The 14150-nt window shown below is 37.7% G+C and overlaps 3 protein-coding genes across 4 annotated transcripts; all 3 read right to left on the reverse strand.

Annotated features, from left to right (window-relative positions):
• Positions 1–824: 824 nt before the first annotated feature.
• On the reverse strand, positions 825–6444 carry sar1aa (secretion associated, Ras related GTPase 1Aa). Its single transcript, XM_044013871.1, has 7 exons — positions 6340–6444; positions 4987–5059; positions 4695–4814; positions 3684–3749; positions 3103–3206; positions 2890–3021; positions 825–2739 (listed from the first exon to the last, which is right to left on the reverse strand). Exons 2-7 carry the CDS (start codon positions 5042–5044, stop codon positions 2623–2625), a joined length of 597 nt encoding a protein of 198 aa, XP_043869806.1. The 5' UTR covers positions 5045–5059; positions 6340–6444; the 3' UTR covers positions 825–2622.
• Positions 6445–7297: 853 nt separating this feature from the next.
• ppa1a (inorganic pyrophosphatase 1a) lies at positions 7298–11007 on the reverse strand. Its single transcript, XM_044014732.1, has 11 exons — positions 10173–11007; positions 9843–9907; positions 9359–9412; positions 8963–9082; positions 8781–8867; positions 8567–8693; positions 8336–8463; positions 8105–8190; positions 7838–7907; positions 7568–7607; positions 7298–7488 (listed from the first exon to the last, which is right to left on the reverse strand). The coding sequence occupies exons 1-11, from the start codon at positions 10231–10233 to the stop codon at positions 7460–7462; spliced, it is 867 nt and encodes a 288-aa protein (XP_043870667.1). The 5' UTR covers positions 10234–11007; the 3' UTR covers positions 7298–7459.
• Positions 11008–11089: 82 nt separating this feature from the next.
• lrrc20 (leucine rich repeat containing 20) lies at positions 11090–13983 on the reverse strand. Of its 2 annotated transcripts, none has more exons than XM_044014734.1 (5): positions 13915–13983; positions 12486–12563; positions 11762–11911; positions 11473–11640; positions 11090–11372 (listed from the first exon to the last, which is right to left on the reverse strand). In XM_044014734.1, exons 2-5 carry the CDS (start codon positions 12553–12555, stop codon positions 11236–11238), a joined length of 525 nt encoding a protein of 174 aa, XP_043870669.1. In that variant the 5' UTR covers positions 12556–12563; positions 13915–13983; the 3' UTR covers positions 11090–11235. The 2 variants fall into 2 exon arrangements, with proteins under 2 accessions (XP_043870669.1, XP_043870668.1); XM_044014733.1 differs by lacking the exon at positions 13915–13983 and adding an exon at positions 13026–13294.
• Positions 13984–14150: the final 167 nt, after the last annotated feature.

Genomic DNA, 14150 nt, shown 5'->3' on the forward strand with positions numbered 1-14150 from the left:
AAGTTAAATAACAGCGTGCAATATCCACTTCATTGTAAATACACAGAGAGGTTTACGGGTTCTTCTGTATACTGAATAAATATTAACTTATTTGATCAAATTGAAAATGCAATTACAAAGTAAAAACATGACCCCAAAACTAGAAAATAGTAGTTATCGAGCCATATGATATGATATATATCCTAGTAGAGTATTTGTCAAGTAAAACTCTAATGGAGAAAATAGCAATATTATATTTAAACAATATAGTTTTCATTGTCTAGAGAGGAGTAAAAGGAGGGGGAGAGAGCCAAGTAGCCAAACGACTGCTGCCAACTAGTGGTTGGAGGGTACAAACGTCAGGAAACTACTCTCAAGAATATTGCCATAGTACCACGCCATGAAATATCACAGTATTTTTGTGTAGTTAAAATGTTTGCAGTTAAGCAAATGTATATGTGTAAAAGATAACAGCATTATAAAGACATCCGCAACAGATTAACCAGGATAAAATAGATCAAGTAAATAGTCGTAGTTCAAAGGAGGAGCTTTCGAAACGAAAATGTGACTCAGAGGATCGTGATCTGGGTCAGACATGTGGAGAATTATCATTTCATAAACCAGCAGTCAAAGCTTGACATTCTTTCTAAAAGAGACTGGTAGTTGATGAAAGGCACAATTGGTCAATTTCGTGTTTTGTGTTAGAAACAAGAATATGTGCAGACAATCAAAGAAATGACTCACTCAGCTCAACACAAAGGCCACATTGACAACGTCAACAAAACATTCCACACACTGGACTTCTTACCAGCTTTAAACACACACACACACACACACACTATGGGTGTCATTTAGATTTTTATGCTATGTCAGAGTGAAAACAAATCTCGACACAAACTGCTCCTACTCGAGTTGATTCTGTTACAAACTTTCTGGTGTCAGCCAAAGGGCATTTACTGTACAAACATTTACATCTGTATTGTACACAATTTACAGCGACTGATACAGAATACTGTTCAAAGGAGGAGTAAACCTGGAGTAAAGAAAACAGCACACAGGACACAGATGAACATATGCTGCGTGTGCCCCCTCATCTATTCCCAACTATTTAAAATGAGGATATAAATTTGTACAAATCATTGTAGACATCTAGGCACATTTACATTTACAGAAGATACACCGAAGAACAAAAATGTGTCAACGTCCCGAGTTAGGTTAGAATAATAATTTACAGGTAAGCATATTAATGTTTGCAGGCGCACTCTCACATCTTCTCAGATCATGGAAAAAGTACTTATCTTCAGCATTTCCACCGCGTTAATGTTGCACAGCTTTCACGCTGATTACATCACATTTTACACATCATTCAGGCTCCATGATCGAGGATTAAATAGAAAATAAAAACAAAGTTTATCACATAGGAATTGAATGTACATTCTGAGTTCAAGTAAAAGTGTAGAGTGCTATGCAGACATACAGTAGGTCAAGCTCTGGATTTTCAATTCAGGTCTATATGTATATTATATATCTGTCCTTCAGCCGTCACTCATCCCTCTTCAAGAGCACCACATTCCTATTACAGCGCTGCCACGCTGTTACAAAGCAAGGGCAGTCTCTGAAAGTCATAGAAACGCCGTACGAACCTCCCAAAGTCAACTAGAAAGACTTTATTTGTCCACGTAGACAACTTGGCTGCCTCCACTTTGTTCAAAACATGGGGAAAAAAGTAAGTGTCAGAGCCAAGAATAACAAGAAACTCCAGGACACTGAAAGTGAATAGTGTATTAATCACAAGACACTCGTCAGTGAGCTGATCAGACTGTTTACGTCATCATCTCTGCCTTTATTTGAGGGACATGCTGGTTTTTTTTTTTTTTGTTGTTGTTTTAAATAGGATATGTGTTATTTTGCATCTACCCAGCCTCCACTCATTGTCAAAGATCTTTGGCAACACAATGTCTTTTATTTTAACATTAACTTCAACGAAAATAACAGTCCAGTGTGTAAAATTTAGGTGAAAATAACTACTACAATACAACTGTACTGTACGTCATGATGAGACTTTTATATTTATATCAGGAGCTGGGTAAGCGCTATGAAGGCCGCCATTTTGGACCTCATGTTTTGATGCTAGCTGACGGGAACACACTTGGAGGGGGCGGGTGATGTGAAAGACATGCCACTTATACCAATAATTGTTGCTACAATTGTCACACTGTAACTTTAATTAGTCATTAATCTAATTGGCCTTACACCTTACCTGAAAACATAAACTAGCAGGTCTGTGATATAACTAATAAAGCAACAACGACGTCTACGATACTTAGCCCAATGTGAAGCTGCACATGTTCTGTAATCAGGTTTGATGTCATCCAATCATCATGCCATGCAGTTGGACCACTCACATTAACGGAACAGTTCACCATGAACCACTTTTAAAAGTCTGCATTGAAACCTTAAACCCTGAATAAATGCTTTAAGAATGAAATAAGAAAAGAAAAAAAAAAAAAACACAATTAAAATTTTGGGCTGACTGATTCTGGCAAAGAAACATTCGCGACCAAAGAGACTTATTTCTTTGCCATGTGTCGTGAAAAAATGGGTCAAGAAAATCCCTCCTGGTTACGCCCCCAGACAAGCAGGTCAGTCAATGTACTGCGATAACCATCTGAAACCTTCCCCATAGCCCTGTCTTTTTAAAACACTGCACATGAAGATCTCCAGCGGCCGAATGTTCAGCTCCTTCAAAGATACATTACCCTGTTGGACACAATAAAGATTAATGAGGGAGATTGTGATGATCGGACACCAGGACATCTGCGCTGACACACACACACACACACACACACACACACACACACACACAAAGACTGGATCATTTCAGAGAATTAAAAAAAATGTTTGGTTCACCTTTCCTGTAACTTGGCCATCGAGTGCAAAGGCTCCTCGAAGAGTTCCCTCACTGACGGCCTCTGGGCGGTCAATTTTATTTCCCAGCACCAACACTGGTACGTTGCCTATGGTTTCATCTGCCAGGAGAGCCTGGGAAAACAGGAGCAGTGCAGTCATCATAATTCTAGTGATATTAGACAACAGTTGTGTAACAGTAACGGTTAAACTTACATCCAGCTCAGTCTTGGATTCTGCAAGTCTTTCATGATCTGCACAGTCTACAAGGAAGACGACGGCATTCACAGCGGGCAGGTAGTTCTTCCAAACTCTTCGTGCTACAGCAGAAGGAAAAAGCCACAGTAGGAGAATGAATTGTCTTTCCTGAAGCTCAATGAGAGGGAATGCCACTTTCAGCTCAGCAAGTTTAAACAAACACTGGTGGAAATTCAATTGTATCTTTATTTTGTCTGTGAGTTCAGTGGTACAATGACTAACTGACTAAAATACACAGGTATATCCAATAACTATAAATATGAAGAAAGTTAAAAGGATTGCATTTTTAAAAGTTAATATTTTTGTATATTATCACTGCAAACCCTCTCATCTCTGCAATTTCATTCACCATCACAAAATAAGTGTTGTGGCAGATGAAGCTTTTTTCTTCAGCCTGAAATAGTGGTGCTGTTGTGACATCTAGTGGCAGTCAATAACATATATTTCACTGACAGCTGACTTAATGTCAACAAACCACATTCACAACTGCCCACTGTTTTCCTATTGTGTGTCAATATCTGCAAAAACAAAAAGTTCACCTTGTACGTGTCCTCCCAGGTCAAAAGTGGTAAATGTCATGCCACCGATTGTCAGCTCCTCAGAAGCTTTGTGGAAAATAAAATAAAAACACCTTTTTAATTCCTTTTAGATATACCTGCACAGTATACTCACACACTATCACCATTATTTGCAATACAAATAAGAATCTAATCTAAGACATATCATGGTATCACTGCAACTAAAGGGGAAAATACCTTTGGAAAATTGGAAAATTTCCTCCGTCTTATGTGTTGTTGAGTCAAAGTTGTATTTATATATATATATATATATATATATATATATATATATATATATATATATATATATCGCATTTTTAATAGTGACATAAAGCAGCAACAATTGTGCAGAATTCACAAAATACACAAAATACAAACAACATGTTGATAACAATAAGCCAAGTTAACATTATACTGTGACGTATTTCCAAATTCCTCAAATTCAATCCAATTTTAAACATTTTGAGTACTTTTTGCTCAGGTGTGTTTATATAGTTAAACATATATATATATAGACATTTTTTTTCATCAGATTGCCTAGGTTGTGCTGAAAAAAAAAGGATATAGAATGCTCTATAATGCACTATCCTCTGTATATGCTGGTTTTAACATGGAGATGGAAAAAAAGCAGTCAAAATGCACTGTGTTCTAAGGGTTAAATACAAAAAAAACTATTTATTTAACTGTTTAAGTAACTGTCGAAAAAGGTAAACTGTTAGCTGAGTAGCAGGATGTGATTTGCAAAAGAAGGAAAACACCTGTTCCTGTCAGACTGTATGATATTGGTGCCACTACTGATAATTAACACCAAACCTTTTAAATCATATCAGCAGAATAACTTCTGCTAACTTCTAACTAGTATTTAATGTAAAATGATTCAGAAATTGTTAAAAAAATGGCACAACCTTTAAAATCACACCCCTCAGTGAAAAAGGCAAAAAAACACGAAAAACTGCACAGACACATCAGCATCGTGTGTGTATCTCTCCTTACTTGGATGCAGTGTGGGTACATGTTGGCCAAGTCGGTCATCTCTTAACATGTGCAGCAGTGTTGTTTTGCCAGCATTGTCCAGGCCCAAGAACACCAGCTTCCCACTCTTTTTGTACAGGCCTGGGGGAAGAATTTGTTTGTTTTATTCCAGTAGTTCATGAACATGGGCTACTTTGCAGTCTTAACAGCATCTCCTGAGACCACACGGAACATTTAAATACTGCTTATATGTCATATGTAATTTGCAGAAGTAAAGTGGTTGCTTTGTGTACATTTTGGGACAGTTACTTACCTAAGAACTGTAAAACATTGCTAAACCCCTTGTAGATCCAGTCAAATATAAACGACATTTCTTTGTTCTCTGACTGAAAAAGAAAACAAATGCTGAATTTAGAGAAAAAAGAAAAATAACATAAACAGCAGTGTGGAATATGTGAAGTGAAAATGTATTATTTTGGTAATGACATACAAATTTAGTATTTTTATTTTTTAATATTTGCTTTCCCCAGATTCTCAGATATAGGGGTTATATGTTATAAGGTTTTGAAGGTTTCATACACATGGTAGTAAAGTGATTTTCTTTCAAAAATGTGTTCGAAACTAAAAATGTTATCGTTATTCTTTTATTCTATAACAAACTGAATTGACCTTTTTATACCCAAACATGAGCCAACTCACTGGGGCTTCTTATCTGAGAAGTCAGAAATTAATCAAGCATTACATTCAACCACTAAAACATCTTTTTTCTGTTCAGGATTGCAAGTAAATAACTATAATTTGACGTCTTAAAGAAATAAAAAGAATGTGCTTTACCATTTTAAATTTGTAAATCCATTGATAACAATAAAAACTATATTTTGGCATTAAATTCTACATACTGGTGTATTAACCATTACAGAAACAGAGACATATTTTCATAAATACCAGTGGCGTTAATTTAGGGCAGCTGTAGATTTGGGTGGGTCTTATAAACTTGTTAAGCACTGTATATAAATAACTTGATGAGAAAAAAAACATTTTAATCTTTAAATTGACAATCCTTGAGATTAGGGTTGTAACAGATGCCTGTCGACATCATGGTAAAAAGGTAGCATGTGGTAGAAAAAACCTGAATACTTAGTACTTGACTGCCGTGGAATGATTCCATTCTATTACATCATACAGGTGTTTTCAACTCCACCCATGGGTGTAGCAGGTGGATAGTGTTACCTTTCTGTAAACGGGTCATACGGTCCAAACCTAACGCCTTTAGATTAAACACTAATACATATTATGGTCTGTCTTAGGGAACAAATGTCGCTCGTGTTATTAATTAGCTTTATCAAATGTGTCCCTGTTTAGCAGCGTCCCTAACCCTGTCACACAGTACAAAGACAATTACTACAAAAAACTGTTTATTGTTGACACCACACAGTCAATACAACACACATCTCGTAATCTTCTGAATTTTGTGTCGTTTATTAGAACGCCACATACGGCTCCTGGTTAGCATTAGCCTGTTAGCTGACGTTAAACCCCGAGTACTTTCTAGGACTGTCGGCCTTGTGTTAGTCTAAAACAACAACACTCTTCAATAATAAGACTTCCTGTTGCCACAATGTGTTACCATGTCATGTCATGACAAGGTAGGCTTTAGCTAACTTACCTAACAGCACTGAGTAGTAGTGACAGCTCGGTGGTCTCCTTGGTGACAGTTTGGTCGGAGGTCCTGTAGTTCTTCTTCTTCTCTCGGTTTACTGGCATTTTTTACTTCGTGTTTTAGAAATGGAATCCAGTCTGTCACATTAGCGCCCCCCGTTGAAAAATAGCGGTACACGAGTGATACGCCGTGCTGTGAGGTGCATTACAAATGTGAGATGCACTTTCGACACACTTCCAACGACATAAACATGCATGAACCGCCACGAAACATTTCATAAATGTGTTTTTTTTTCTCCTTACATTTTTAACAAACTATTATATTATTAAACATACTACTCTTCACACTATTCCACTATAATTGATTGATAATCAGAATCAGAATCAGAATCAGAAGAGCTTTATTGCCAAGTACGATTTGCACATACAAGGAATTTGTTCTGGTGTCGTTGGCGCATAACAAGCATACAAATTGGTATTTAACAGAATCTGTGACATGAGGAACAAAAATAAACGTGATTTCAAGGCAAATTATTTGAAAGATAATAAAATAAAGGCTTTATGACATTATCAGGATCCCATTAGGTTTTTCCATGAGTTGCCAACTATTACTAACCACATTGTAAATGAATATATCAACTTATTGAAGCTTACAGAAGCTTCCTGTGGCTTTCACGGTAGAAGGCTTAAATTAATATTTAATTAATAGCCACTTGACAGTATCTTGTACTGTCAAGTGGCTATTACACTTTGGGAAACACTAAATAAATTGTTGAAGTTGCACAAAAGCAATGTACTACTATGCATTTATCATCCTTCCATGATCATTTCTGGACCATGGTGGGTTGTACAGAAATAACAGGGTGCCTCTTGTCATAGATTAAAGGCAGGACACGATATATTTGTGTTTCTGTAGGTAAACTCATTTTAAAATCATAATGATAATCAAAACAACACACGAGAGCCTGGGATGAAGTGAGGTTTATTACTTATGGGACTGTGTCCAACAACATAGATGACGAAAAAGAAGGATTGTGCTTTAGTCTGAATTTTACACAGAACAAACATCAGCATGACAGCACCACACGGGGGGGAAATCTTCATGTTTCTTCCTGGACTTTCTCTTCTCACTTCTCAAGGTAGAACCACTTGTCAACTGAAGAATAATTAAGCATGTGATTTTAATGGTGTAACAACAACAAAAAAGCAGTGGCTGAAGTAAAATGAACACCCACCTGAACTTGGAATAGGATCTTCAGGTCCAGACGCACACGCCTGTAAGTTTGTGGAATCATTAAATTGTGCTACTTTTGTTTTAACACGTGCCCTTTAAAGATCATTATAGATGACACATTTGTAGCCTCAGTATTTTGGACTCATTCACTGCTGTTCAAAAATAGTTTTTCTTCAGAACTGGTCTACAAGAAAAATGCCATCAATATTTTTCTGTCTTTCCATAATAGTTTGTGAGAGCCAACATGAATGTGGAAGTAAAACAGACTTACAGATTTAACCACAGCCTCTGCGTCTCCAGCAGAGCAGCAGAACGGACTGTCTGAGACACTTGTGTTCATGCTGTCACAAGAAAGGGATGAAACAAAGCAAATCATTTCAGCTTTAACAGTGAGACGCACCTGGAAAAGCATATAATCACTCAGTCACTGCTATATAATTATCCTGAATGAAACAGCAATTGTCACAGTGAATACCACGTGTCATAGTGACACGTGGTTGCATAACAGAGTTTATGTTTTTGAATATGAAGTGCTCACCACTTCAATTCACCAGCACTTGTCTTCGTAGAGATCAGTGCCTTCCAGAATTCATGGGTGCTCTTTACTGTTTTAATAGCAAAGTCCTGAAAAACAGCGGCACACTTTCATCATTTTCATCCACTGTGAACGCATTGATATTCAAGGAAATGTTAAGGTACATAAGATAAAAGAGAAACAATAAATGAATGTTTAAAATAGAATCTGTGAATAGAATCTGAAAAGGTTTACCCTGTCCTTGAACTCGGCGTTGAAAGCAAACTGGTTTTCAGGTTTCCCATCTGGAACTTTATATCTTTTGAACCAATCAACCGTTGCCTCTAGATATCCAGGCTTGAGCCGTCTCACATCATCGATACCTGCAACCAATCGACATCAACAACGAGGAGAAGACTGTAACTAAACTGAAATGGTGCCATTACAGTTTTGACAGCATGGAGAACCTTGTGTATATATTCATACTGTTAAAGTCGGAGGCTTCGGGATCCTCTGTGTTGATCACGATGACCTTCCAGTCTGTTTCCCCCTCATCGATCAAAGCCAGAGTCCCCAAAACCTTCACTTTGATTATCTCTCCTCGTGAGCACACCTGGGAATACAACACATATTTTTGTAAACCTCTCAAACAGTAAAGTAGATTTTTGTGCCTCCATGAGCCATAAATATTTTTCAAGACCTTATTTCCTATGTCACATATGTCAATAGGATCATTGTCTCCACAGCATCCTGTGTCACTGTCCTTGTGATTTGGGTCTTCCCACGTCTGTCAAAATAGAAAGCAGAGAAAGATGTTTGATGGAGCAGAGACTTTTGGTTTCCTGTTATTTTTTAAATAAATATGGCCCGTGTTGGACGTACCTGTGGAATAGCTCCATAATTCCAGATGTAACCTTTGTGAGGAAACACATTGGCTACGTAACGAAGATTCCCCTTCTTCACATCTTGTATCAGTGGATTCAGTGGGTCTTTGGTGGCAATCTGGTATCAAATACAGGCACAAAGAACACAATTAAAATCAGAAGAGACAGTACTGTTTCGGTTTCAAAAAAACATCATAACCATTGACTTTAAATGACAAAGACAATTGTTATATGTAATGTTCAGTTTATATATTAGATGAGATATTGCGGTCATATCATTGCTGTACAATGCACATAATGCATCATATCAAATGGGAGATACCACTTTCTCTGTAGACTGTAGACTAGATTTATTTAAAATCTACACCACAAAAAAAAATGTAAACATATATACCTCCATCTTTGCGTTACTCCATCTTGGAACCTCCACGACAGCATGAAAAATATTCTGCAATCCAATGCAATTTTGATTAATAATTTCTCCCCCCCATTTTAAATCAATTTCTCAGAAATAGAAGACGAACGGCAGCAATTACAAACCATGCATAAATGTAAACTTAATCTATTCAAGATTAGCTGTATGTACAGTATACGAGATTCATAGATGAATAACTTAAAACTAACTTAACACAGCACATACAACTAGACAGCACAATTAGAGCAGTGTTTTACATTTATGTACAAAACTATTCTTGCTACACCCGCATGGAACCAAAAAAGCAACAGGAGCTGCAAAATGAATAAATAATTTAATAAAAAGGAAATCTGTGCACTTGTATAGGTGTGATCCTCAGACTGTAAACCCAATATGGCACAAAAGCGTCTATTTTCTTTTTCCAGAGAATCAAACAAGTCCTGTAGCAGACACTGATGCTCACCTCTGCTTCATTTGCATAGATGGGTATGTCGTGGAATGGTGAGATGTATTTACCCTCCGAATTTTCTGTGTTAAAGAAGTGTACAGTGTAAGGTCAAGAACACTATAAAAATTAAATCACCAACAACAGCTTTTTTATCAAGGGACTACAGTACTACAATACTCTGCATAAACTTCAGGGGTTAGCTAGAAGTAACTGGACTAAGGTTAACCCCTGAAGATACTAGGACCTGGAAAACAGAGGACCGCCACAGACACTACTATGCATAATCCATGAAGGGATTATTTCCATCTAATTGACAAACTAGTTCATTCAAAGAGCCGTGCTTACTGAAAAACACCCTGTACTCCGTGGTGTTGGGCCTGCCCCTCTCCTCGATGGCAAAGCTCATGTCTCTTGTCGGTTTCTACCTCTGTAGAGTGAGTGTGTGTGCACTAACTCAGGAGGACTAAGCGGCTCCTGACTGACAGGCGGTCACTGAGGCAGAGGAGCAGACATGCGCACTGATTACGCCAAGGTTAGAGACATGCCAGCTGCCTGCATTTGACAACAGAGCTGCTGTATGAGTGTAAGGACCAGATGACAGAACCATAATGGCCAGCGTTTATCTCCTCATGGACACTGAAGTCTGATTGTGTCCCGCTCTGACATCTGAAGCAAACAGAAGTGAACAAACGACTGGGAGAAGCAACATTTCTCTGAAGAGTAATCAACAGCTAATCCTCCTTTACTAACACAGACTCCACACTGCAGATGGATGTGAGGTGTCTTGTTTTCCATCTCCCTGTTGTAAAGCTGAGGCCCTTGAATGTTCTTTTTGGACAAAAACAGATGGAGCTGACTGGGGTTAGCCTTAAACCAATTAACAAAGCAGGATTAGGGGGTGTGCCCATGTCATGACTTCTTGCTTATGCAAGGATTTGATAACATGCTTATGAGCCTACTTTTAGATACTTTCCGTATTAAGTATTTTCTTTATACTCCACTTCACTGTTTTAATGGTAGCTTATGAAATTTGTTGAATAAATTGAACTTTGTGCCCTTGTTTTATTTCATTTGTTTTTGTTAAACCAGTCCTATGTTAAAGACAATACAACAATGAACAAGACTACTGAGCTTACTGTGTATAAAATTTAATTGAAAACCTTTCATACTACCAAAAGTAATAAATAATGAATTGCAAGTATCCTACTAGGTATACGACAACAAATTAGTCTCCCGCAGGGGGTAAAATTAAGTGAGGAGAATGCCATTCTTACACACCTGTAATTCATTTTTCATATACAGCATCAAGGTTATATTCAAGTATTGTGTTTCCAAGCATCAAACTGAAGGAGTCAAAGGCACACTGCATGCAGTCATTGAGTGGTGAACACATCAGATATAGCACTATTTAGGACTCTGTCGTGGACAGAACTTCAAACTGGTGGGGAGACTGCAGAGCAGACTGAGTGTTTGAGTCCAAGGGGTTAGACTTCACGTTAAGCCACTTCAGTGCTGGCATGGCAGACAGCTTCTCCACTGGAATTTCTGTGGAAAAATACATGAAACACATTATTAAATTAAATCTTCGAATATATAAAAACTTCTCCATCACACAGACCATGTCTCAGTATGTTACTTTTATTACCAGTGATGGTATTTCCCTCCAGGTCAATCCTCTCCAGTGTGGCTATCTCAGTGAGCTTGTCTGGGAAGACGGTGAAGCTGTTATTAGCCAGACTGATGCTAATCAAATGCTCCATTTCTCCCACAATGTCCGGCAGTTTGGTGAGAACATTGCCTCGCAGGTCCAGCTCTGCAAAATATTTCAAAATATAAGTAAACCTTATTCTGTGTCAGTAAATAGAGTTTGTGTCCATATTGCAAACAACGGCACAATTTTGTTTTGCAGCTATAGTGTATTTGTAATCCACTACCTCTTAGCTGGGTGAAGGTTGAAAAGAATTTACTAGAAATGGACTTCATCTCATTGTCAGCCAATGTGACAACGTGGATGTTTTCTGAGACACTCCTCAGAACCTTGAACACACCATCTGGGAAAGAAATTAGCTTGCAGTTTGACAAATCTGCAGGGAAGAACAACAAGATTATGAAATTGTAATCACTCACATAGCAGTATAATATACAGTATGTACAGTTGGTGTAGTGGTTAGCGCTGGTTGCCGAAGACCCGGGTTCACGACCCGGTTGGAACTAGAGGATTCTGCAAGGAGTTTACATGTTCTCATTCCAAAAACATGCCGAGTTTAATTGGACAATCTAAATTGCCTAGAGGTGTGAGTGTGACAGTAAATGGTTGTTTGTCTCTGTGGCCCTGCAATGGATTGGCAAGCTGTCCAGGGTTTGCCCCCACCATTCCCCCTATGTCAGTTGGGATTGGCACCAGCGGCCCTGCGACCCTCATGTAGAGAATAAAGCGGTAGATGGTGAATGATGAAAAACGCAGTTAAATATACACTATGTGAAGGACAAAAACTTTGGGATTTCAACTCTTGGTTACACAAAACTAAATCTCTGTCACCATCTGCTGGTGAAATGCGAAATAGCAGCAAACAATACTGAATCAGAGCTATTCATTCATATGCAGGAAAACAAAAAATTGAGTCAGAAGAAAAAAACTTTGTGTGAAGAATATCATACCCAAACTATCTTTCCCATCTTCTACGGTTGCATTAATCCTGCGGGCCACATTTGCAACTGCCTCTGCCATATCTCTACCTTAAGGGAGAATATAGAAAATCACACTTAAGAAACAATTACACAATTTTATTACAAGTGGGTTCAAGTAAAAGTAAACAAATAAATAATTAGTGTCCCAAAATTTACAGTCAACTACTGAAGTCCCAAAATGTAGATTACTCGTATTGACAAAATGTAGTTTTAATAATCTACAGTAAGCTAAATATAGGGAGTTTTGGTCTATTATGTATTGTCTCACTGCTTGACACATCACAATATTACATTATCTCATTTACCCAGTGTGGCATCTTGCTGTTACTCAGTTTACATTAAAGATTTGTGATTTGAAGTCTAGCAGCAACATGGCAGGACAACGTTTACTAGGTTTACTGTGCCACAGACCTGCACTGATAATATAACACAAAGGCAGCATGTTGAGCAATACATTGGCATTAATTCATTCGTGTTTCGTTTACACCACGACAAGAAGAAGCCACTTACCCGAACTGGAAGCTCCTTTTACAGAACCCAGCAGCTGCTAGCCTTAGCTAACATTAGCTATGCCTGCTCAGCCACAGTCTAATTTAGAAAGTTGGTTATTTTTAGCCTTCGTCGAGGAGAAATCACCTAAAAGTTCTGATATCTATCAGAAAAGTGATAACCGTTTGTCACACGTGTAGTAGGTAACAGACTGGGCAAAAAGTTGTTGCTACATTCTGACATGAATTAGCCATGTCAGAATGTAACATTAGCTTCAGGCTACAGAGAGGAAACATGGCGAGTGTCAGTACTGCGCTGTCATGTTGCAGATGGTGGAACTCAGTTGATATAGGTTAGTAAATGAGCATTTCAAAGGCTGTAACTTTTAACAAGAAATAACATTGTTTAAGGAATACCTTTCAGTCATGCTCATTTTATCTATTTAGAGGTTTCATATCCGAATTATGCTTTTAATTGAATCAGAGCTACTGTATATATACATTATTTTAGGCCTGAAACAACACCTAACATTTATTTCTCTATCATTTGCAGGTTATTATTTACATTCTGATTAATCTTCAGTCTATAAAATGTCAAAAAAATCACAATTAAGGTGATGTCTTTTAATCTTTTCTCACCTGACCCACAGTTCAACCCTCCCCCCTAAAAACAATCAGTATACTATACAGTTTTGAATCCAGAGAGGCAAAAACAAGAGAATGTTTGACTTTTTTCCCAGTACCTTTGCTTGAAAAATAACTAATAAAATGGTTTTCATTTAGTTTTTTTTCTGTCAGCTGAACATTCACTTCCTCAACTTCAAGTCGTATATGTGCCAAACCAGCCTGGACATTACAGTAATAATAAAATATGTATTCTATATTTGCCTGAGGCTATATTGATGTCTTACCCTTGAGTCCTGGTCGACTATTCCCAGTTTGACCACTGTTACTGTCATGACTCTGGCAAATTCCTGATGACTCAGTGGATTTTCAAAGCATTTGAATACAATGAGTTCAGCATTGTTACTGTTTAGCAGCCACATCACCGTATGTACTGGATTTTGCTCAGCTTGTGTTAGTGTTTCTCAATATTCCTGGTATCTTATTGTTTAATGCAGGTAATTTATGTGATCACATGAAAAAC

Source organism: Solea senegalensis, linkage group LG18 (genome assembly GCF_019176455.1).
Source record: "Solea senegalensis isolate Sse05_10M linkage group LG18, IFAPA_SoseM_1, whole genome shotgun sequence".
Lineage (NCBI taxonomy): Eukaryota > Metazoa > Chordata > Actinopteri > Pleuronectiformes > Soleidae > Solea > Solea senegalensis.